The sequence below is a fragment of the Microtus oregoni genome, unplaced genomic scaffold (genome assembly GCF_018167655.1).
Source record: "Microtus oregoni isolate MIOR12 unplaced genomic scaffold, Mior012 000025F_ref0000491, whole genome shotgun sequence".
Classification (NCBI taxonomy): domain Eukaryota; kingdom Metazoa; phylum Chordata; class Mammalia; order Rodentia; family Cricetidae; genus Microtus; species Microtus oregoni.
The window spans coordinates 33,912,745-33,939,367 of NW_024543084.1; the positions used below are offsets into that span (position 1 = coordinate 33,912,745).

The 26,623-nt window shown below is 36.8% G+C and overlaps 1 protein-coding gene across 1 annotated transcript in view; it reads left to right on the plus strand.

The window, feature by feature from the left end:
* Positions 1 to 3,831: 3,831 nt before the first annotated feature.
* Anxa10 (annexin A10) overlaps positions 3,832 to 26,623 on the plus strand; it is a 40,661-nt gene continuing 17,869 nt past the window's right edge. The window contains exons 1-6 of the mRNA XM_041674200.1: positions 3,832 to 3,848; positions 4,017 to 4,126; positions 8,216 to 8,310; positions 21,712 to 21,825; positions 23,681 to 23,771; positions 25,436 to 25,515. Coding sequence (XP_041530134.1) covers positions 3,832 to 3,848; positions 4,017 to 4,126; positions 8,216 to 8,310; positions 21,712 to 21,825; positions 23,681 to 23,771; positions 25,436 to 25,515 — 507 coding nt within the window. The remainder of the gene's footprint in view (positions 3,849 to 4,016; positions 4,127 to 8,215; positions 8,311 to 21,711; positions 21,826 to 23,680; positions 23,772 to 25,435; positions 25,516 to 26,623) is intronic.

The following is a 26,623-nucleotide window of genomic DNA, read 5'->3' on the forward strand; positions in this document are numbered from 1 at the left end:
GGGCTTCTATCTTTTGATATTTTCTTAGTCTTTCCTTGTTGTTTTAAAATTTCCATTATGCAAGTCTTTCATTTCCTTAGACACTTTTTTTTTATGTATTAGTGGTAGTTTGTGGTAGTTTGAAACAGAATAGCCCCATAGATTCATATATTTGAATATTTGGTCCCCAGCTATGAAGAAAATTAGGAAGGATTAGGAGATAGGAGCTGGTTGGAAAAGTTTTGTTGCTGGGGATAAGCTTCGATACTCCAAAAGAAAGTGCTACTCCCAGCTAACTCTCTCTGCTAGCAGTGGTTATGTCAGAATATGAGCTTTCAGTTACTGCTCCAGTGCCATGCCTGTCTTCCTGCTATCATGTCCCCACCATGATAAGTCGTGAACTTACCCCTGAAACTATAAGCCTCTAAAAACTCTTTCTTCTATAAGTTGCTTTGGTAAAGATGTCTCCACAGCAAAAGAAAAATAAATAAACCAGTATTGTTTCCCTGATTTCTTTCTTGATATATTGCCAGTGTACTTAAAAAAACATATATATGTATATATATACATATATATATGTATATGTATATATGCATATATATATACATATATACATTAATTTCTGATCTTGTTCTTTTGTTGAGTGTGTTTATCAACTATAGAAGCTTTATGGTGCAAGATTAATGATGTTTAGCATATAGAACCATGCTATTTGCAAATAAGACTACTTTGACTTCTCGCTCTCATATTTATACTCTTGTCATATTTTTCCAGCTAAGACTTGACTTTACTGACTATAAACGAATACACTTGAAATTCTTTGTGTTTGATTTTTTAAAATGCTTTGAGTTTTTCACTTTTTAAATCTTAAAAGAAGTTTTCAGTTGGCTGATTATACTTAACAAGATTAAGGCCATTAAGTTTCAAATAGTAATGTTGTAGTGGTAAATTCACTTCTAATTTCTATGATAGCAGAAAATAAGAATCCTCTTACTCCTCAAAATTCTTTTAATATGGCAGTTTGAAAATGTAGAAGACTCTTAGGACACTGAAGCATCTGTGTGGTATTATAAGCATCTGTGTGGGTTTATAATGATAAGCACATGCCCCTATAAATTTGTTTCAGTTCAAATAAGGTATACCACCAAAAGTGACCATAATATAAAATATTGACTGAAGATTATTATTATCAGGTACATGTAGCAATGTGCCACGCTGATAGATGTTGATAATGAGAGAGGATTTGCATATGAGGAGGGGCAGAGGGCATTATGGGAAGTCAATATCAATCTTGTTAAATACATTCTGAAGTTCATATTACTCTGAAAGAATTGATTGCTAAAAATTCACTTCTTGGTAAAAGAAATACACATATGTTTGTGTGTGTGTGTGTGTGTGTGTGTGTGTGTGTATTTTACAAAATGCAATGATAGTAACATAATCTCACAGTTAAAGATAAGTGATTATTACTTCCAATATCTATTTATTTTTTATTTTTTTGGATTTTCGAGACAGTGTTTCTCTGTAGCTTTTTTGATTCCTGTCCTGGAACTAGCTCTTCTAGACCAGGCTGGCCTCGAACTCACAGAGATCTGCCTGCCTCTGCCTCCTGAGTGCTGGGATTAAAGGCGTGCGCCACCACCGCCCGGCTTACTTCCAATATTTAAATCTTAAACTCATAATTGAAACATTATAAAGAAATTTGGGGGTTTAGAGAGATGGATCAGCAACTAATAAAAAAAACTTACTGATCTTGCAAAGAACTTGATTTCTCCTCCTAGCACGCATTTCAGGTATCTATAACTCCCCCTCCAGCTTCAGGATACAATATCCTTTTCTAACCTTTGAAGTCACCTATACACACATGGTGCACATCCATACATTCGAATCACATACACATACAAATAAAATAAATAAGACAAAAATATTTGAGATATGTAGATCTAAGCATTTACATTAAAATCTGATGCCCAAACTTAGTTTAATAATTGGAAGACATATTTGTCTGTCTCTTTACAGAATTCCACCCTATGACAGTTTGGTGGACAAATGTGTTAAAATTTTGTTTTCACCTACTAAACACCCTCAATAAGTGGCACTAACTCAAGAGAATGTTCTTGAGTTCATGTGCAACAAATGAGACTTTGGATGCTAACTGGAAATTCATTTGTAATTGAATGCACTGGAGCAATGAAGATGAAGAATGGGTTTGTAGTGGTAGATGTTTTGTTTCTTCAGAGTTTCACTCCGCAACCCAGGCTATGTGGAATTTCCTGTTTAGATAAGCCTTGACCTCACATATTCCTCTTGCTTCAGCATCCCAAGTGGTGGAATTACAAACACAAAAACTCTGGCAGTTCTCTTTAATGACATCTCCCTGTCCACGCAAATGCTGAAGAAGGACAGCCTACCATCATTGATGTTCTTCCAAGCATAAAACCTGTCCACATAAATGCTAAAGAAGGACAGCCTACCATCATTGATGTTCTTCCAAGCATAAAACCTGACTGCATTTCCCACTGCAGTTACTACATGGTGGTCTACTTCAAATTAATAGCTACACATGTATCAATATCATTGAAAATTGAATCTATTTGTAATTCATAAAAACAGAGCCTTTGTTTTTTCCAAAATTAACCATTTAATAAATACATTGGTATCAATAGATTGATACTTATCTAACAATTAACTAGGTCAGCCTTGTTCTGTTTAGCTGACTAACCTTCCATTAGACAATGAGTACTACAATGCTGTAGTTAATTCGTCTAACATTTTATTCCCAAAGTACTAGCTCATTCAAATTCTGTAACCCTCATAGGCGCATTCACTATGAGATTGCATTTATTTAAATTTTGTATTTTTTATTTAAAAAAAAAGCTTTTGATTTTACATACTAAGCCCAGGTCAACATCCCTCTCCTCCTCCCACTTTCTCACCTCCCTCCATATCACCTCCATCCACTTCTTAGAGGGAGTAAAACCTCCCTTGAGTAGTCAACAAGGTATGGCATACCAACTTGAGGTGTAACCAAGTCCCTCCATCCTGAATCAAGGCTAAGCAAGGTATCCCACCATAAGGAATGGGCTCAAAAAAATTGTTATATGCACCCAGGATAAGTTCTGGTCCCACTGCCAGCACCTTCCCCCAACAAATCAAGTCACATTACTGTCTCCCACATTCAGAGAGTTTAGTGAGGTACTATGCAGGATCCCAGCTCTCAGTCCAGAGTCTGTAAGCTCCCACTGGCTCTGGTCAGTTGCGTCTGTGGTTTTCCAAATCATGATCTTGACTTCCCCACCCTGTACATATGATCCCTCCTCCCTCTCTTCAACTAAGTTCCAAAAACTCAGCCCAGTGCTAGATAGCATTTTTATTTTCCAGAGTTCTAGACACACTGACAACAAATCTAGAAATCTGATTCTTGTTCTTGATAATATCTGATTTACAGCTCTCTTGTGTTGAGGGTGAACACAGGATACAGAGCCTGAAATCAGAAATTTTTCCTAAATATTCTGCTATTTTATTATCATAAAGAGAGGAAAGGGTCAATCTTTTTTCTTTGCACCCAAATATTTCAATTTTATCTAGGTTCTTCAAATTTTTAGTAATACCATAATCTACATTCAAGTATTTTAATTTTTCTCATATGAATTTAGCTTCTCTTTTGTTCCCAAAAAGCATTATAATAGTGAATTATATTTATAATTCAGATGAATGGCCTAAATCTTTTCATATGGTTTTCTTTTCAGCTTCTATAAAGTAGTCTTCAGTTCCTAAGAAAATACATATTGTAAATTTTGTACTTATATCTTTTTATTGGTGGGTCTAAAATCTCAATGTCTTATTTGGATTATGGATACCAACATAGTGTAAGTCACTAAATAAAACACACTGAACCAAATTAGCTTTCTATATTTGGCACACAAATATGATGAAAAATAAATGTCAGTGTAGTATAGTAATTTAAACTTATAGAAGGAATTTCTGCAGATGTTTTATGGAAAATTTTGTTGAAACTTTTCATTAAACTAATACAGTCTCTTATGTTTTGACTTTTGCCACCAGGTTCAAGGAACCATCTTCCCAGCTCCAAATTTCAATCCTGTGATGGATGCTCAAATTCTAGGGGGAGCACTCCAAGGATTTGGTAAGCTTGGGACTTTCATGCTTTGTTTATTAAATTGCCCTTCTTTACTGTGTGGTAACATTATAGAATGAGTGTCGAATAATTAGAAGACAGACACAAGACCATAGAAGTAGGAGAAAATAGTAGAAGACCATGATACTGAAGAGAAATTACAGTTTGCATGCTAAAGAGAATTCCTCATGCCCTCAAATATCTCACTGTGAACTCTCGGGTAAAATTCCAAAGCAAATAACATATTCGGAAGTAATGCATCTTCCTGACCTCTGCACTTGTTGTTATTTTAGCTTGTTTCTGTTGCTACTTACTCTTGCAGCCAAATCTAGCATCTTACTCTCCCAGATGGCTCTGTTTGTTCACACCTCATAAATTGGCCCAATATACTGCTGGCCTGGAATGCGTTTCTTTCTCTGGACTGTTTTTAACCTAAATATCCTCTTTGCATTCCTTCTCTGAGCACCCCAGGCTCTACCAACTGTGCCAGCCAAGGCAACTTTCTTCCTAGCCCCTTCCTCCTTGATAATCATTTGCTTTGTCCCAGTCCATTGCACCTGCAGACTTGTCTGTGAGTTCCTAGAATGTGGTATTTGGCTTAACAAATTGATGTTCATCAGATAAGATCAGAGTTTAGAAAAGAAAGGTACAAAAAAGGAGGTAGTACAGTTAGTTTGTTTTTAATTCTTTATTCTTAAAAGCTCAATGTAAAACTGTTAAATATTCATTTTTTAAACAAAACTCATTTTTAAAAGACTTCTAAATGGGCAGGAATATAAACATAGACAATATAAAAGAGGTGATTAAAAAAGAAAATTAAACCCATGCATAAAAAAGCAAACTCTTAACTTCAGGACATGGTTACTTGCTTTACAGAATCTCTCCATCTCTTTCTCCCTCTATCTCTCTCTGTCTCTCTTCTCACTATCTCCATTTCTGTCTCTCTGTTGCTTTCTCTTTCTGTCTGTCTTTCTCTTTCCTGTACATGAATGTACACTACATACCTACACACCTTTGTGTTTCAACCATGAATAGCATACCACACATAGGAAAATAACATATTATTAAATATATTTTCTGACTTTGGCTTTAGGACTTAACAATCATTTCATGCCTTTTAAAAGTATCAATAGTCACTAGAAAAACTACAGAGCATAAATAATTTTTTCAGAAATATGGCTGTAATTTTTTTCTTTAAAATTGAAGTACAGAACAATTTGGTCACATACACACACACACAAATAATAATAAATAAATAAATTCTTTGTTCCAATTTCAACTTTCCTGCCATTATAAGTAAAGTGAAAGTATGTATTTATTTTGAATGTCGTGATGTTTTGCTTATGTGGTTTAAGCTGACATATTTCAGTTGTTTGGAGTTTGAAGGCATGGTATCTGGGGAAGCATTCAAGGGTAAGAATATAGTTTCATATGTACTAATAGTCTGCAATTTTGATGACTTTGGTTAGGTTCAATTGGAAAAGATAAATATCAATATTTTGCCCAGAAATCCTTAATTATATAACTCTGAAGATAAAGAAAAATGGATTCTAAAGAATATGAAAACAAGAAAGCTTAGAAAAAATTGTAGAAGTATGCTTAAATAGGTATTTATTCACCCTAAAATGTAACACTGCTTAGACATGCATCTCCTAATAATACCCTCACATTCTCAACTCACCACCATTAGTAGCTGCTTACCTACATTTGCAGAAAAGCTTTTTTGTTATTGTCATTGTTGTTTATTTTTTTGGTTTTTGTATTTATCATCTGTAAGCATGTATTTTTTGAAATCTCCATGTGACACTGAAAACTGAATCCACTCTTAGCCTTTATCCTTAAATCTTCACAACAGGATACACAAGTCAAAAGTAATCTGTTTCTAAATACTCCCACTCTGATAAATGTGGCCAACTTTACCATGTGAAGGACCTTTCTTGCCGTGATAATAATCACGAGACTTTGCAGAGGTATTTTATCAAACTGAAGATATTCCTTTTGATTACTACTTTGGTTAGAATTTTTTTTTGTCTTGAACAAATGTTACATTGAAGCATTTATCTAACTATTATTTTATCAATAAAAATTCGGGAGTCAGATATTGAATGATGATGATGGATCAGAGAAGAGGCAGAGTAGTGATCACCTCTCTCTTGCCCTCCACAATCCCGAAGATCAGAGAATCTCCTAAGCCTGTCCCTACTACTTCATATGCCTCTACATATGTCCTTGATCCTCCAAAGCCTCTATGACTAATTTGGTTAGCTAGTAACCAGCTCCGCCCTCTGATTCTAGGTAAATTTTATTGTCAGTCTAGGCACTGTCGAAATGTGATGAAAATATCTCACAATATTGCATTTTATCAAATGTGCTTTCTACATCTTTCCTTATATTCACATGAATTTGCTTCTTTAATTGTCAATTACATAGGTTACACTGATTGTCTGATGTTAGACCTATGTATAATTTTTCATACACACTGTTGTATTCCATTCTATTTTCTGGGTTTTGTTTTGGAAGGAGGATTGCATCGTTGTTTATGAAAGATTTGGGTCCATAGTTTACCTGTAATGTTTGTCTCTGGTTTGGATGTTCGAGTAATGCTGGAGGACATCAGAACATTTCAGGAGTGTGGAAGAGATGGGAGACAATTGTTAGTTCTTCTTTTAAAATCTGTTGGATTAATTAATATAAATATTTAATATTAACAAGTTTATTCTCACAGGCTATTAATTACTGATTCAATTCTTTTATAGTTATATATCTATTGAAATTGTCAATGTTCCTTGTATAAGTTTGACTACATACTATCTTTGAAGAAACTGATCCATTTATCTAGACAATTAAAATTTGTAATATAGAGTTATTTGTAATGTTCCTTTATTGTCCTCTTAATGAAATCAATGAGTAATGGGTTCTCTTTCATTTCTTTATTAGTATTTTGTTTCTGTATTTTAATTAGCACACTATAATGAAATTTTTGAGATACATTTAAAATTATTATGCAATATCTCCTAAAGAGTAACTGAACAAAAACTACTATAAAAACTAATAAGCACAAAGTAAGTCAGAGAGAAAGTTTGTGTATAATCTCACAGAGCAACAAAAACAGATGAGAACAGTAACTCAATAAATGTTATGATTATAAGAATAATCTATTTATCATTCATAAGTATCTTACAGTCTCCTCTCTTTAAATTATTTATCTGATATTCTCTTGTGTAAAATATGGATGGATAGATAGATAGATAGATAGATAGATAGATGAAAGATAGAAAGATCGACGATGGGTAACAAAGACAGCATTTACACGTCTGAGGTTTTTAAGATAAATACCCTAAGAAAAAGGAGGTCATTAGGCTTTAGATAAAAAATTAATCTGTTTATATTGTAGTCAAGCTAATGCAGAAGTTAAAGTTATCTTGGTCACTCTACTCTGAAATACAACACAATAAAAAGCAATTATGATATATTACTGCTATGAATATTGTGATGTGATAATATAATACTTTGGTATGAATAAGTATATACAACACAGAAAAAAAAAACCTTGATAATGGGTAAAGGACCAGGTTCAACCCAAGTTTTGAGAGCCTCATTTCACCCAACAAAAGTATGCAGACACCTTGCGATTCCACTATTTCTTTCTGGGTCATTCCCCTTTCTTCGGTGGATACCATGAAAGCAGCCCAATTTTTAGAATACATGTTCATTATGAGTCATGTATGTAACTGTGCTGTAAGAAGGATGTGGTGCTCAATTATTACTCAGGAGCTTGAAAGTTGGGGGTAGGGTGCAGCTCTCTTTTAGAAGGGTAGATCAGATAGTTGAAGAAAAGCTATGTTTTCCTACCTTCCTATGTTTCTTGTGGAATTTTAGGTGGAAGGAATGCAATGTATATTAATGACACTAATGGCAGAGGTGGGGGAATACCTAGGATTCATCAAGCATTGCCATTGTGATATCCAATTGTATTTAAAAGTAAGATGCTAACAGGAATAACCCCTGCCCATTGGCTAGATAAGATTAGTCCATAAAGGATGGATGCTAGAAACTGAGCAAGAACCTCCTTAATTTTCTGTTACAATTCCTTCCTAGAATGTAACAAAGACTTGCTGATTGACATCTTAACACAACGCAGCAATGCACAGAGGCAGATGATAGCCGGGGCCTACCAGAGCATGTACGGCAGGGTAAGACTTCTGTACCTCGACCTGTTTCCTTGGTGACTACACCCTTCTCAGAGAAATGAACCTATAACTTCCCTCACTCTCACTGAACACATTTCTGAACTCTGTATTAGTTAAAGATGATCTGTCTTGTTCTTACATGTTTTAAGAAATAAGAGCATATTATGAAATGTATATATGCATGAGGTATATTCACACTCACTGTGTCTACCGGTGCTTTTCCAATTCATACAGCTTCTTTCAAATGAAAGGCTAGGTAACCTTTTATGCCACTTGGTCCAATTAGGCTCTGAAAGTGTTGAGCTGGGAACAGCTATATGGAGCTTTAGGGGAAGCACAGAGAGAACTAATGATTACTAGGGTCAGAATATAACATTTTCCCCCAGTTCTCTGCAGGTCCACACCTAGCTCTGAGCCAATAAGAATTTTCTTCTCCCTTTTCTTCTCCACAGCATGCAGTGATGGAGACCATTAAAAAGCGAATGGCAGTTTAAAAACAGTTTAAGGCAATAAAACTACCCATGTTTTAAAGTAATCACATTCTAATTTCAAAGCAAGTGCCATTAAGGAGTCTTTGCTTTTGTTATGCATTTAAACCACAGATTCAGAACAAAAACTCTTTAGGCCAAAAGGGCCTGAAATAGCAATTACTTTGTCAACTGAACATTATCGATAAAACACTCTCATAAAACTTTCTCAGCAGAGTTAGTCCATATAAATTGACTTTACAGCTCAGCCTTTCAACAACCATAACACATCCAACACACAGTAGCCCTTAGTTTTAGAATGGTTAACGATCCAGAGCTCTGCAAGTGGAGAGATAAGTTAAAGTAAGCCAAAGGAGGAGACAGTATACCTTTTGTCCACATAAAAACGTTACCTCAACTTAGGCTCCCAGGAATAACATTCTTGCAAACAAAATGTAACTGTAATAAAAATAGCACATGTGCTAATATAATGTGATATAAATGGGCACAGAAATTAAGTGATGTCACTTCCTGTGAACATTTTTTTTAATCCAAAAGAGTATCTATATCCTAGCTTTTCATATGGCAAGTTAATTTAGGTCAAAGAACTTCTGATTATCAAACACTGCAAAATCATCACAAAACAGATTAGAATGCAACACTGAGTTCCTTAGATTCAAGGACTTTAAAACCCATTAAAAAATAACTTGTGCTGGAGTGAAACCCTTTCACTAAGGTCTTAGAGTTGATTACTCTGTGCTCTTGATGGACAATCGGCATTACTGAAGAAGCAGGACAACACAGAACCAGGCTTGTCCATCACCTCAGAACCACTGTCATTCAGGCAGTTGTCAAGCCCTGCCATTTATCTCCCCGTCACATTCTTTTCTTTCCCTCCATTACAGATGCTTGATTTAGATCACCATGGCTTTCTGCCCATACTAATCCTAAATGGCTTCTACTAAAACTCTCCCCCACCTCCCCTCTTTGCCTAGACCAGTCCACTATTCAATCTAAATCCAAAATAATGCAGAACATAAAATTTCTTTAGTATTTATTCTATTACTCCATCATAAATACCTATGTGTGCATGGCACAAACCTGAATCATTTCTCATGGTATGGGAACACTTTTACTTTACTTTTATTTTGCATCTGTATTATTCTCTTCCTCTCTTTCCATCTTCTTGTATCTATCCTTCACCTTCTCTCCCTTTTCTCCTCCCTCTCCCTCTCTTTTTCTCACTCTTGGTCTCTCTTACATACATCCTCCAGGAAGCATCTGTAGTTTCTCACAGCACTTCTGCCTGCTTCCCCGTCTTCTGCCCTCGGGAGTCTCAGTTTTCATTACATTGGTTGTATCCATCACTCTACCCATAAAACTACCAGACACTGGAACCCACCCCTGAAATCCAGTACAACCTAACTCATGAGGTTGTTTGTGTCTGTTCCTCATTACCAGTGGGCAAACTTGGAATAACTTTTGTTCTGCCAGAGCTTAGTATAGCATTTGCCTAATACCAAGACTGTTTGCTTGATGTCTGTTGGATGACAGTGGCCTCAAAGCTAAGTGAAACTCCTCCAGTAAGGTGCAATCAGGGTGCTCCTGAAAAGCTACCCAGCTTGCCATGTACTCTCGGCTCTTAACTAAGTGCTTTGTGTTTATATCTTATCAAGTTGACTGTAACACCTAAAAAAATATAAGGACTGGGTTATTTAGTACCTTCTCTCTAGAACTCAGTCCAAGGTCTAATATGGAGGATATTCTTCTTTTAAAGTATAAGCCAACCTGGTGAATTAGATTTGGCATAGTTGTCAGTATAAATGTGTAAGTGATTAGATTACCCACTGGTCTTTCCTACCACAGCAAGTACTGTGCTGTTGACAATGCAATAGGACCAAGCAAATGGGAGAAGGTTGCCCATGCATGACAAACTTGACAACCAGACAATCACTCCTTAAGGGCTTCAACTGAAGCATTAAGCAAGACATGTTCCCATTTTTCAACTATAACAGGAGTGGTCAACTCTGAAATATATTGATTTCTAGCAATCATTTAATCACAACATTGGCTGTGTAATTTCGTGCATGGCCAGAATAAAATCATGTGACTAAATTGTACCTTCCATAGCCTCTCCTTAATGTTATTTCTTCTCAAATTAGAATGCACCAGAGTTGTCAAAGACAGTGACTACCTATACATTCTTCAAGGTTTCATTCAATGTCAACTACTCCAGAGAATTTAATATATTTGACAGTATCACTCACTCCCAAGGCATATACTAACATTTGTAACTCCTTCTCCTGTTACTGTGTCTGTCCACAGCATTTGTGATCTTAATACATCAACCAATTTTTCTCATGTTGCATCACCTCCCTCTGAAATACAAGCTCCAGAGAGGAATGAATAGTTGTTCTATTCACCAGTCTGTCCAGAGCACTGACCACAGTCCCATTGAGATGGCTGACACTATTGACTGAGTCGAGATGCCTAAAATGTACATGTCAGAGCTACACCTCCCAGTGTGATTATGTCTGGAAATAGACTTTTAAGGACATAGAGGAGGAAAGGGTAGATCCTTAATCCAGTAGGATGTCTTTCAAAATTGGGGTGAGGGAGAGAAACGAAGGGCATGTGTATGACGAAAAGGAGGTAGCTGTGTATATGCCAAGGAAATGGACTTCAGTAGAACCCAAACCTTCATACCAAGACTTTGGACGTTTTGTGCTCTATACCCTGAAACAAAAACTTAGAAATTTAGGCCTTTGCTACCCTGCTATATCACATCAAGTTATCTAATCCCATTAAGACTGCATAGGTAGATGTGAATCATGAAGAGTTCATTTTTCAAACTCACCTTGTGCTCAGATACACTTTGCCTTCTTGTCTCTGAGCTTCATGGTTAAAAATATCAATACCTAAAGAAAAATATAACTAGGAAGCAGTTTTCTAGAAATTATCTGATCTACTTTATAGATGGCCCTCCTTCCTATAAGAATTCTTTCTCCTTCAGCCTTTACTTCTAGTTTGATGGGGGCAATAGATGTAGTTTTAGCCCAAAGACTAAACTTCACTATATAATTTATTACAGGTAAATATTTTATAAATAACTAATATTAATTAAGATGAGTTAAACAAAGCTTCTGATAAAACTAGAAAGTTAACAGATAAGAAAAATAATTTCAGATTTCTAAAAAAATTTTAAATAATCAAAATCAGCAAATCACCTCTGCAGTTTTCTATTGAAATACCGCTCTTTGGAATGATACACACTGTATGTGCTAAGTCAGGAAGGAGGAACAAGAGGGGAGGGGCTGGAGAAATGGACAACTGACTGCTATCACTCCTGCATTACAGGTGGTCCTTCTGGGCTTCATGTTTCTCTGTACATAAGGCATTCTCTAAATTCACACTTCTACTCCCTTGCATTATGATTCCTGATCCTCAGGAGTCATCAGCAACACCGATGATATGAAGCTTCTTCAGTATAGCCAGTTCATCATACGGGCACATGTGAAATCTCACTGCAGCTTTAACCATTCTATAATGCAGATGTAACTGAAATCTCACTGCATCTATAATCATTCCATAATGCAGGTGTAACCGAAATCTCACTGCATCTATAATTGAAATCTCACTGTAGCTATAATCATTGTATAAATCAGACATAACTGAAATCTCACTGCATCTATAATCATTCCATAATGCAGGTGTAACTGGAGTCTGGCTGCAGCTATAATCATTCTATAACATAGGTGTAACTGAAATCTCACTGCAGTTTTACCTTACCTTTTTTCCTGATGATGCCTAATGGTGGTTATCTTTCCATGTTTCTTTCATAGACAAGATGCTGCTTGCTTACAGTTAGCACTCTCTCCTTTATGTGTTTTTCTTTCAGCATTTTGCACTTTCATATTTATATGATGTATTTAAATATTTATATATGTTATTTCTTTATATATATTGAAACCGCTTTATTTAAATACAGTTCTATTTTATGTAAGGCATATTAAATTATGTATCTATATATTATATAGATATGCAGTAAGCACTAAGAAAGGTGTAAGATTTTAACTTGTTTACAAGATAGCCAATTAGTCAACCAGAATGACATAGATGTTGGTACAGAAGATCCTTGAATGAGAGACAAAAGAAATTTGAGTCATCTCATTAGTAATAGTCAAGCACATCTGAGCTTTATGAAGTCGTTCCCCGAACTATGTGAAGATGCTCTCATACAGGGGGTTGCCTTGTAACCAAGGAACCAAGAAATTCCAAAAACCAAAGCCTTTAAAATGGGCAGAATGCAGGCCTACCTTCACTCTTCGGGAAGACCTTACCTCAGTCTATAGAATTATGCAAATATCCCGAGAAAAGCAAGATGAAAGGAAGGACTGTCAGTGTCTTACTGTGCATACTGCTTATTAATATGAGACCCTGAGAGGACTCACCTGCCTGACTTAACCCCGACTTCTACACAACTGTGAGAACAACTGGCACACGTGACAACTGTACCAACTGTAATCCACTCTAACTACTCCGAACAGGAAAATCTGCCAGGTCATCTCCATTAAAACTCCCATCAGCAGGACGAAGATGGCATATTATACCTAACAGTGCCTTCACTGAATCCTAGATCCAATGAGCTAAACAGTACTACATGTCATCAGGAATAATTCCGAAAATCCCAAGTGTCCTTCTTTTCAAATTCAATACTGACTCGCCATGTGGCCGGAGATTTTAATCTAGATATGAAACTGTTTTCACCTTGGCCATAAGAAGAAAGTCTAAGGTGGGCCTGTCATTTGTAATAATCTCAGCTATTGCCACCATGAATGCTTTCCAAGGTCAAGATCATGTGATTGAGGAGTCCAAGCCTGCACCAAGTGGCAAGGCTATTGTTCCTGATTTACCAACAGAAACCTGTCAGCTTCCATTTCCATAGCTCTAACTTTAGCTTTTGTTGGATTATATCCAACACATAAAAAGGACTAATGTTTGGAATTGTTGAGTGTTGGAAGAACAAGGTCATTTTCGCTGATTCCAGGAAGTATATATGTTCTACATACTGAAACAGTATATTCAACAGCATAGGAATTATTCTTACACAGTCCAGAACTGCAAGAATCCTGAGACAATGCAAGTCGGTAAAGCAGAATCACATTAGATTCACCACTTTTGGTTAGGCTATTGATAAAAATAAGAGTGTAGACCAAACATTGTACCCAGAGGTCAGTCAGGAGAAAAAAAAGTAATATCAGGCTTCGGAACCGTACTGTTAGAATATCAACCATTAATCATGAATCTATATAACCTTGGTACCCCTTGCTATGAGCATTGTCTAGGAGGAAGCTGAAGGCAGATGCCACTTTTCCCTTACAGTGCCATAGCTGGGAACTAAATGTCCTACTGAGCTGAGTACAGCAAAAGGAAGGAGAGGAAGCAGTCTGAACTCTTACTAGGTTGATCAATTTAGAGATACCGCTGGTGGAGAACCCTGGAGGTCTATGAAATGACTGCATTCTACTCTAGTTTTGACAAGCTTTTGTATAAACAAAACAACAAAAAAATCCTATAAACAAACATGTAACATGGTCAGTCCAGAAAACCTAAAATATAGCATGAATTAGTCTTGAGGACTAGGGTCAAGTGTGACTGGAAACAGACCTGAAATAACAACTTTGTGACTTGGAAAGGTTCAACCATGGCTAGCTTCAAAAAGAAATTGGGTTTGTCAGAAGTGCAGGGCATTCTCTGTGAGATGACTTCCTTCCTGCAGAAAAAAAAAAAAAAAAAAAAAAAAAAAAAAAAACAGGCTAAATGTAACAAAAGTCACAAGATTGGCAAGCACTGGAAACCTTGGCATGTAAACCACTGAGGATCTCTCTACATATCTGGTTTGTAATGAGGTGTGCTTATGATGTCCAGATGGTTTTATCAAAGATTACACCTTCCTATGACTGCAAATATGATATCAAAGGTATTAGCAGAAGTCACAATATGTACAGTGAGATACACAATTTATAATTTTCAAACATTAAGGCAAATCAATCAGACCAGCATTCCAAATGTCTATAACAAGGTTAAATTCATCCAGGGAGGGATCCAATCACCAGAGCTTTGAGAACAGTCTTGGTTATGCCCTTGGGTAATGATTTAAACAGCTGTATCAAATGATGCAATAAATGCTTTTTTATCTTCATATACTCTACAATATTTCACATTAATAACCAAAACCAAATAATTTTCCTGGTTTCCCCAGACATTTTCAAGGTCACCTTGAAAGCCAACCTATTTCCTTATATCCTACTTCCCATTTTCCCCCTAGGTTTTTTTTTTTTTTTTTTATTTCGAGAGTTCCTATCTCCATTGCTGACAAATGTTTTCTAAAGAATGTCTGTTATCGTTTAAATTTGTATTGAGATGGGCACCTTTTGGATTAGTCAGGTTTCTGTCACGAGACAAGGTATCTGAGACAATCAATTTATAAAGAGAAAATATTTACAGTGACTCACACTTTTAGAAGTTCTAATCTATTAGCAAGTGACCCTGTGGTTTTGGACCTTTGGTGAGCTGCCACATCATCATGATGACAGAATGTGACAAAGCAGAACCCCTCATCTCATACCTGAGAAGGAAAGGGGGGAAGGAGGATGGGAGGAAGGAAAGGAAGAGAAGGAAAGGAACTGATATCTCACCACTCTCGTGCCCCTATGATTTAAGAAACTCCCACAGGTCCCACCTCTCAAAAGTTCCATTACCTCCAAATAAAGGTACCCTAAGGACCAAGCATTTAATATGTAAGCCTTCAAAGAACATTCAAGATCCAAGCTGTTCCAATTTTGATATGCTGTACTTCTCTAGAAGACCAAATAGTCATCATTCTCATAAGACAAAAATCAACAACCCATGTATCCACTAGAAATGATGCAATAAATAAAATGCGACAGTGCCCGTGCAGAGTAGCTATGTGAAGGAGCATTCTCTTCCTGCAGCAAAGTAGCACAAGTCTCACAAATGTCTTTGTAATGAAACACAATTGTTTTTCAAGGGGTCACACACTGAGTAGAATTAAGAGAGATTCTAACCTTCCATCTGTGAGCTTGCCTTATGAGTATGTCAGTAATAGGCCTATTTTGTGATTAATTAGGAAACAGAATCTAAGTTAAAAACACATGAAAGTGTTCCCCCGAGTCTATTCAAACAAAGAAGATGTCTCACTCCCACCTTTGACCCCACTGGACCCATTTGAAGATGCAAATAAAAGAAACCGTGGATGAGAAAGCGTTGTTTTATTTTTAATTTAATCAGAGTGGTCAGAAAGGGTTTGGTGGTGGCACAGAACATCTCAATTTGAAAAGCAAGTACTTATTAGCTTAATGGAAGGCCAAGCTGTGATTCCAATGGAGCCTGCTTCAGGCCAAGGTTTCAGTAAAGAGGAAATCAGAAGCAATGAGGCTGGGGAAAGTCACACTCCCAAGGTTGCACCTGAGAAGTTATTTATGTAGCTCCAAGTGAGAATTTAAGGCTCTAATTAGGAAGCTGATTTGAGTGTTCCTTTCAAAGTATACTTATTTAAACATACAATTCAATATTTATCTTCCCAGCTGAAGGCACAGTCTCCTTCCTGGTGCCCTGATAATAGCAAGCTATTCCTATCTTAATAGGCCTCGCCCTGCTGTACACTGTGCCCAGGTTATTACCCTGATTTCTGTACCCTCCAATAATGGGAGGCTGCTGGGAGCAGAGCTTGCTTTCCTTGTTTGTTTTCAAACTGCCGAGAATAACTACAAACAAACAATGGTTGAATTACATGCTGCCTTATCCATTCACTTGCTCACTTTGTTCTTATTTTGTACTTAGCAGTTAGCAGGCACAGCTACAGGGGCTAATGAAAGAACTATGGAGAAAGGGAGTCAAATCTCTGCCATGGTGCAGCCACTCCATGCCTTGGTGAGAAGGAGCATTACTAGTAAAACATGTCAGTTTGAAGACAGTACCTATTGTGGAGTACAGAGAAGCCAGATGAGAAATGTGAGGTCTGCTGAACTAAGTGGCTATATGAGTTTTTCAGAGAAGGCTGCAGGGGTGAGGGTACACAGGGGAAGAACATAAAAGGTGGAGTGAAGTCCAAAGTCAGACAGCAGAGCAGATCTGCTGTTCCAGAAGCAGGGGGATGACCACCATACCTAGAGTTGGCCAATCAGGAACAAGGACAAGAGCGATGAGGGCCAAGAGGTGATTAGAATGTATCATGAATCATGTCAACCCTGGTAAGAATGTGCATGTGTAGTTACATGCAATGATGTATCCTGCGTCTGCTTTCTTCAGAGATAAACCACAAACAATATAGAAGGATGCCGGTGTTTATTTTGGTGTGGGGGAACATTTAAGGCAGAAGAATGATTTTTCTGATTTGTGTTTCTACAGATTATTAGCATCAGATTTTTAAAGAGAAGGTAGGGAATAAGCACAGGAAAAAAACTCCCTAGATGCCTGCTCTGTTATTGTAGAAGAAAGAAGATGGCCTGGCCAGGGTTTCCAGAAGTGGAAGCAGCAACAGTTGCTTATCAACACGCTGCTTAACAAGCACAGGGGTTGAGCAAATCATTGGGCGACGTCATCGCATGAACCTCACAGACTTCTCAAATAATGAAATCAAGAGTCACTAAGTGATGAAAACCATCTCATCCCCACTGTGTTCTTATAGAATCACCATATATGAACCCACAGAGTACGACAGTGTTTCCCAATTAGAGACAACAGACTGTGCTGACAATGAGACTTGGTGAAAATAAAAAAGAGGAAAGATAACAGACAGAACTCTGAACTGTGGAGATCGAAAGAGACAGAGACTAGGAAGACAGGGAGATGGAAACTATACTGTAGTGCGACCGTTTATAGCGAAAGACTGCTTATTTGTAAGCATTGTTTAATAGTTTGGAGGGAATGACATACTGGTAATATATTTTGAAGTGTTAAAATATTATTAAACAATTTCATTCAAGTCTTGTAATGCTTAGACCAATCCTGTGAGGAGGGCTGCTGTTTTCTTTACTCAGTAATGAAAATACAAAAAAAAAAAAAAAAAAAACAAACCTTAGTAATATTCTTTCAATCTCATGACAATAATTTAAACTAGATTAATAGTTATAACAATGACAGTAAAGGGTGTCTAATATATACGGTTTCTTTCATAAAACAGTTATTTAACTGAATTTTTTTTTTATTTTTTATTTTATTTTTTATTTTGGTATTTCAAGACATATTTCTCTGTGCAACAGACATTGCTACTCTGGAACTAGCTCTGTAGACCAGACTGGCCGCGAACTCACAGAGATCCACCTGCCTCTGTCTCCCAAGTACTGGGATTAAAGGCATGTGCCACCACCACCCAGCCCAAGATGACATTTTAATTCTTAACATCTGGCCAAAACACAATGACACCCAAGTAAGTAAAAGAAACATCACTACATCTTTTTTTTTTAATAATTTTTTTATTAAGAAAAGAAGAAAAAAAACATAAACAAAAAACAAGTTTCCACCTCCTCCCAGCCTCCCATTTCCCTCCCCCTCCTCCCACCCTTCTCCCCCTCCTCCCACCCTTCTACCCCTCCCCCCACTCCTCTCCCCCTCACTCTCCAGTCCACAGAGCAGTCCAGGTTCCCTGCCCTGTGGTAAGTCCTAGGTCCTCCCCCCTCCGTCCATATCTAGGAAGGTGAACATCCAAACTGGCTAGGCTTCCACAAAGCCAGCACATTAAGTAGGATCAAAACCCCGTGCCATTGTCCTTGGCGTCTCATCAGCACTCATTGTTCGCCATGTTCAGAGAGTCCGGTTTTATCCCATGCTTTTTCGGTCACAGTCCAGCTGGCCTTGGTGAGCTCCCAGTAGATCAGCTCCACTGTCTCAGTGGGTGGGTGCACGCCTCGTGGTCCCGACTTCTTTGCTCATGTTCTCCCTCCTTCTGCTCCTCATTGGGACCTTGGGAGCTCAGTCCAGTGCTCCAGTGTGGGTCTCTGTCTCTGTCTCCATCCATCACCAGATGAAGGTTCTATGATGATATGCAAGATATTCGTCAGTATTGCTCTCGGATAGGGTCATTTCAGGTTCCCAATCCTCAGCTACCCAAGGAACTAACTGGGAACCTCATGTTGGGCACTTGGGAGCCCCTCTAGGGTCAAATCTCTTGCTCACCCTAAAGTGGTTCCCTTAACTAAGAATTGTGGTTCCGTGCTCCCCTATCCACCTTTCCTTTATCAGTGTTTCGGTTTCTCAGGAAATTCGGGATCAACTTACCCCTGGACCCAGCAATACCACTCCTGGGAATATACCCAAGAGATGCTCTATCATATGACAAAAGCATTTGTTCAACTATGTTCATAGCAGTATTATTTGTAATAGCCAGAACCTGGAAACAACCTAGATGCCCTTCAATGGAAGAATGGATGAAGAAAGTATGGAATATATACACGCTAGAGTACTACGCTGCGGTAAAAAACAATGACTTCTCGAATTTTGCAGGCAAATGGATGGAAATAGAAAACACTATCCTGAGTGAGGTGTCCCAGACCCAAAAAGATGAACATGGGATGTACTCGCTCATAATTGGTTTCTAGCCATAAATTAGGGCCACGGAGTCTACAATAGGTGAACCTAAAGAAGCTAAGTAAGAAGGTGAACCCAAGGAAAAACATATAGTTATCCTCTTGGCTAAGGGAAGTAGACCCAATTGCCGGGGAGAAAATTAGGATCTTGGGGGTGGGGTGGGATGGGGGTAAGGGGAGATGGGGAGAGAAAAGGTAGAAGGGAAGGAGGGGGGACTTGGGGAATCAGGAGAATTTAACTGAATTTTTAAAAATGAACTTGCTCTAGCTCTCTTTCTCCCCTCACACACACCACTACAAACTATAGATATATATCGCCATCTAGTGGCAATCCTCACCTCAGTTTGCATACGCGATATTTGTCTAGAAAATAAAAATGCTGTTATTTCTTATGGATTGAGAGAAGTGGTCAAACAAATGTGCTTCAAAACTAAACCAAAGACTTGGTGTGCTAACACTACCTTTAGCTTAAATAGTACGCTTATTCTCTGCACATAACCCAAAACTATTTCTTTTTCTACATTATTTATTCATGTGTTTGTTTATTCTTTTATTTTTAGTATTCATTTACATATTACACATGTTCTATCTATGTTTTGTACACAACCCTGTTGTACAGAAAAATGCTGACTTTAAAATGTTTTGAGACAATTTGTGTGTTAATAGAGACTGAAAAATATATATGTATATGAAGTTTTATTATATACCTACATCATTATAATAAAATAAATTTAAAATTATATGGGTTTCAAATAAGAAATCAGCTTAGGGTTAAAGCAAGGCTTGTAGGCCAGGAGCCAATCCATGTGTCTCAGGGTTGTATCCACTGCCTGAACATGCTTATCTCTTGCGAATGGCATAGTGAATCTGTCCATCTGTATTCACATTTTCAATGCACTGCACTACACCTCATTGAACACAAACTCCGCATTCACAAAATATATGCCGTACTCATTGTCTAGGCTCCTGGTACCCTACATTCCAGTACAAAACAGACTGCCTGGCCTTGGTGGCACACACCTGTAATCACAGCATTAAGGAGGCCTAGGCAGGAGGATAGAGAATTCAAAGCCAACCTAGCTAAGCAGTAAGACATTTTCAAAAAACTACAAATAGACCAAATTAAGGTACTGTCTCTTATTTCTCTCCTGAACAGTGCACTATTTATATTTAATTATAGATTTGATTCAGAGAACCAATATTCTTTTCACATCAAAATCCCTTTTGGGAGATAGCAGCAATAAATCGTGGTTATTTAAACCCTCACATTCTTTCCCATCTACTTTGTTCAGATCCCGTTTTTAAGGAGCATTTCTCTGTGTCTTGAAAACAGGTTGGAATAAACAATGTCTGAGTCTCCAGAAACATTTAGATTTCAAACCAAATTGATACTGACTTAAAGTTAGTTTGAGGACTCCATACAGACATCCTATTTTACCTGGCCAATGTCTTCTCTGTCTTTCAAGTTTATCTCTTCTGATATTGACTTAGCCTTGTAAATAAAGTCTGAAATGTTTGAATTTATTCTAGTAGAGTTTGTTATGACTCAGTAATAGTGTAAAATACTAAATACTGTTGCACACTTTTAATTAGATCTAGATACACTACAGGTTTTAGCAAAACCGAATAAATGCTAAACATCTCTCAATTGTCCTGATCAACATTCAGAAATATAATTTAGCAGTTTTTAATTTCTTCACATACCAGAAAAATAGAAAGCAAAAGCTAAAGTATTGGTTTAATATTTTGTACCTGTATTCCAAAAACTAAAATCTAGCATGTATGTTTTGCTATTGAAGTATTTAATATTCAAGATCTTAAATTATGTAACTGTTATTGGAGAAATTTGTATGATTAATCAATTTCTATAAGGTTTTAGTCCACTAAATAACCAAGTACACCCTACTAAAAAAGATTTACATAATGAGAAACTAAAGTAAAACACATATTTTATTAAAGGATTGGCTATTCATGAGCTCTATCCAGGAGACTAAAGGCCCCAAACTGAAATGCTTGCAGGTTCAATGTTTATTTTTACAAGGAAACCAGAAGAGGCATGAGGGTTGGGGAGTATAGAAAGAAATAACTCCTGTGCTGATGTGACTAAAAGTTCCACATGCTCTGTCATTCACAGATGGGATTATAGTAGTAATCATTTCATTTTCAACCCTCCAGTCCATTGTCCGGCATAACCCAAGGGTATGTGTCAAAGCCAAATCACACTTATCTTCTAATACTAGAGAAAGGACATTTTCATAGAAGACTGCTCACAGTCATATTTCTCTTGTACACTGGGGTTATAAATTTTATGTTTCCTTCTTCCTCCATAGGACCTGATTGCAGATCTGAAGGAGCAACTTTCATCTCACTTCAAAGAAGTGATGGTGGGCCTGATGTACCCCCCACCAGCTTATGATGCTCATGAACTCTGGCATGCCATGAAGGTAGTGATTGATCCAATAATACATTTGCATCAGACACAGACTGATCCAATAATACATCTATGACAGGGAAGGCTCATATTTCAACAGAGACTCCCTTGGGATGGTCCTGTAGTTTATGAATGGGAAGACAAAAGAGAATATCTAATATCTAATATTTACCCATGGCAACTGTGCTAAAGAGAAGCTTTCTTGGGAAAATGGCATCTCTGAGACAACAGGCTGGGGCCAGCCTTTTCCTTGGTAGTAGTGACTCAAACATAGTCGTCTCCAAGCTCAGCTTCAACAGATATGAATGAGTTACTCCTCAGAGCTGCTCACTTTTGTCTTTCTTCCATATGTGTTCTCAAGTTGAGGAAAATGTGCTTAAAATCACAAGAATCATTTAAATTTACTCATAAACATTTACCTAAGAATCAAAATAAATAGTGAATCAGAAACAAAGTGTCAAGGATATTGTTATTTTTATGCCCTTAAATTAGATACATATGGGAAATACTGTTGAGGTGCATTAAAATTTTACTTCTAAGGAATTATGACCTTACAGAAAAGTCATTTTCATGAAATGAATTACAGATTTGTTACAGATTTTACTGTACGAGGATATAAGAGAAAGGGGGGCCTTGACTTCTTTCAAATGCTGGCGTTAGACTCGGGGAGACAGTTAAAATTCTTCATTGTGTGCTTTCTTTTTTATTTTATTGATTTTTATTGATCTCTACATTTCTATCTCCCCTTCAACCCTTCCCCAAGGTCCCCATGCTCCCAACCCAGGAGATCTTGTCTTTTTCTACTTCCCATGTAGATTAGATCTATGTATGTCTCTCTTAGTGTCCTCATTGTTGTCTGAGTTCTCTAGGATTGTGATTTGTATGCTGGTTTTCTCTCTTTTGTCATTAAAAACCATTTATGAGTGAGTACATATGATAATTGTCTTTCTGGGTGTACGTTACCTCACTCAAAATGATGTTTTCTAGCTACATCCATTTTCCTGCAAAATTCAAGATGTTGTTATTTTTCTTTGCTGTGTAGCGCTCCATAGTCTGTTTTCTAAACACCAGATCACTACAATATGTGACAGAGATGAGGTTTAAGCAAGAGACAAAAAATTAAATACACATTAATTTTAATTATAATATTCACTGATCAGAACAGTGATTTTATAAAATTCCAGTCAATTCCAGCCAATCACATTTTTTCAATCCTATTTCTTGTGAAACTATATGCTAGGAAACTGTAAGAATGAGATCATATGTGACTGTTTGGAGGGAATTAGCAAGATTTCTCAATACTTCACAGAATGGTAAGGTGTCCCAAGAACTTTCTGCAAGAGATGTGCCACCTTTAAGACCATGATCACAGAATGGAACCTTGTATGCTCTAAGATATGATCTTGTATGCAGAACACAGCCAGTTTCAGTGCTGTGGAAATCTGAGCACAGTTCCCCAGCCAGAGGGATGCAAGCATAGGTCACCAAAATATACTCGATAAATTATTAGACCTGTGTTTTCTAACTTCAAAATACTTAAGAGCTGGTATTCCAGCAACACATGGAGTTTCAAATTCCACTACAGAGGAAAGCTGAAGCACTTAGTGGGTTTTACTGTGTTGACTGGGAGTGCCCATGCTGTTGTTTTGGGTCAAAAAAGGAAATTCCAGCATCTTGTCATCTTTCCAGGGACATTAAACAATGGACAGTTGACACAGACCTGAGAGTGAGCGGAGTTTTATCCTGAATGCTCTTTCTTTCTTCTCTGCCACCGCTAAGAACACCATGAATGCTTTGTTCTTGTATTGTACAGAAAGTAATCTATTGTTCCAAATAAAAGTGTCTTCATATTTCTCTCTGACTTTTAGGGTGCAGGCACTGATGAGAACTGCCTCATTGAAATATTAGCTTCAAGAACAAATGGAGAGATTTTCCAGATGCGAGAAGCATACCTTTTACGTAAGAAAATACATGAATAAGTATATATTATGTACATGTACAATTACACTTTTCAAGCAACAAATAACAGTATTGAATTTTATATATTTTAAATCCTTTTAAGGCACCCATCTGGTTTTTGTTACTGTGAGAAAACACTGACCAAAAGTAGACAGGGGCAGATTATTTGACCTTCAGGTCCAAGTCCATTTTGATAAAAGTCAGTGCAGTAACTCAAACAGGAATCTGAAGGAAGGAACTGAAGCAGAGATTGTGGAGGAGCACTCCCTAACTGACTTGCTTCTCCTGATTTGCTCAGTAACTTATCTTGTCTAGCCCTGACCCATCTGTGCAGAGATGGCACCATCCACAATAGGCTGTGCCCTCCTACCTTGAGTAGCAATTGAAAAATTCCAGTACAGACATACCGACAAAGGAGTCTGAGGAAATCATTTCTTTAAATGAAGGTCCCTCCTCCCAGATGAGTCAAGATGACAATTAAGATTAGGCAAGACAGGTTCTCTGACAATTGAAACATGACTCACTGGAATAGAATGGGTTTTTTGGAAGCCCTGGAGTAGGTGGGAGGGAGGATGGGGAGGTTGATCCACAGGTATATTGTCACATACTGGAGGAATAAGTTCTGATAGACTATTGAACAGGACAGTGAAGAACAATAATAATAATGTATTTTATACCTCAAGGTAGCCAACAGAGAGGAGTGGTTGCATCAAATAATAATAACTGATGGACAGCATTACACAATGTAATCATGGGTTTTAACATTATATTGTACGATATAAATATATACAACAATTATGTATCAATCAAAAGACTAAAATACGGAAGCCAATAAATATAATGAATGCTAATCACTCAAAACCAATGTGTTCGTTAATTAAAAATAATTATTATTATGCTGAAAATGGAATAATTCTCTAGGAAATCAAGCAAATTTTCCTTAAGTGTGATTACAAATATCGATGAGGTAGATACTTCAGTATGACAGGAAGTGCCCCGCACCTTGATTCAGATGTGTGTTATCCTTTACCCAATAGACATCTTGAGTATAAACAAAATACAGCAAGCAATAACCATTGCTCAACAAATACACTTTCTTACTTAATATCACCATCCCTACAAATTACCTCAAAATTAAACATCTTCACATTTTAAACTAAAAAGGTGATAATTTTCATATTAAAAAATATGTAATGCCTTGATTTCTGCACCATGGTATATTGTGAACATTGAGAATTCCTTACAGTCAACCATCACACTTCAAAAAACCAAAAACGAAAAGAAACCCAAAAGTTTCTTACGGGGAATGAAGTAACTTTCACTTGAAACATTGAGATGAGATGGAGCACTTGGGGAGAATGGTTAGCCCAGCCAACAGTCGACAACATGATAAAAAAACAACCCCAATCTACAGAATGAGAGACCGACAAGTGATTTCCAATCTTCCTTTTCAATGTTGGCTCAAAATTAGCTCTTCAGTAAAACAGGTGTAGGCTAATATTACCATTAGAAGACAGGTGTTTTTGACATAGTGTTTTTGACACAAAAAACAGAAAACTGACTAATGGCGTCCTCATCTTTAACATTCAGTAGCATTAGCTTTATAAAGCCCAATGATATGAGGTTCTGTAATAACCTTTTAACATGGATATTTTATTACTCAGAATACAGCAATAACCTTCAAGAAGACATTTACTCAGAGACCTCGGGACACTTCAGAGATACTCTCATGAATTTGGTTCAGGTATGACATTGCAAAATCATAACATTTTATACTCTTTAAAAATGAGCACATTTCATCCTCGCTAAATATGACAGAAAATCCAGTTTATTACAGTTCATTCATACATTCTATGTAACAACATTTACTATCAGCAAAGTTCGAGTCACTTAATTTAAAGCTTGACTCACACATTTCATAAGTATGACTGTCAATTCTGTCTTAAAACGTTGCAAATCTACTATGTTCCAAATTATTACAAACACATATATGTGTATAAATGATTGTTTAGAAAACTTAAAATTTGACATTTTATTTATAACTTGAATTAGAAATCAAGTCCAGAATTTTTTTGCAACTAAAATATTTTATTTGTAAGGGTGTTTTCTCTACATGTATATCGACACACCACATGCATGCCTGGTGCCAACATGTAGCTGCTGAGAAGTGAACCCAAGTCCTTAAGAAGAACAGCTAGTGCTCTTAACCTTTGAACTATCTCTGTCCAATCCTGTATCCAAAAAAAAAAAAAACAACCTAGTAGATAAGTTGAAGACATACTAAATTTCCTGGGCTGATACTCTGTAATTAGCAAGTGAATTAACTTCTCATCTAATTCAGTAGAATAGTGTAATACAAATATTCTTAGAGATATTTTGTAAATAAAAAAACAAAGAATAAAAAATAAGGTATGGGAGTTGAGATATATATAGTTTAGCAACAAAATGCTTTCCTAACCAGCACAAGCACCTACGTTTAAGGTCCAGCAGCACAAAAGTGTGTGTGCATGTGTGTATATGTGTGTGAGCATGTTTGTGTGTGAGCATATGTGAGCATGTATGTATATGTATATGTGCACCGATTATCCAAGAAGCCAGTACAATGAAATGCAGAATTGAATTTGCTCTTATTGTATTTTACTGCCAGCAAAAGATCTCAATGTACCCTTTACAAATTCTATTATACTATACATTACCAAAGAGGAACCGTAGTTCAAATTAAAATTATATCTTGCCATTTATCTTCTTTACTATAATGACTAAATGGTATGCAATTATTTCTATCCAATTAACATTTCTCTGCAACATTCCACAAATTAATTGTAATAACAGTAATATTTTAAAGTATAATC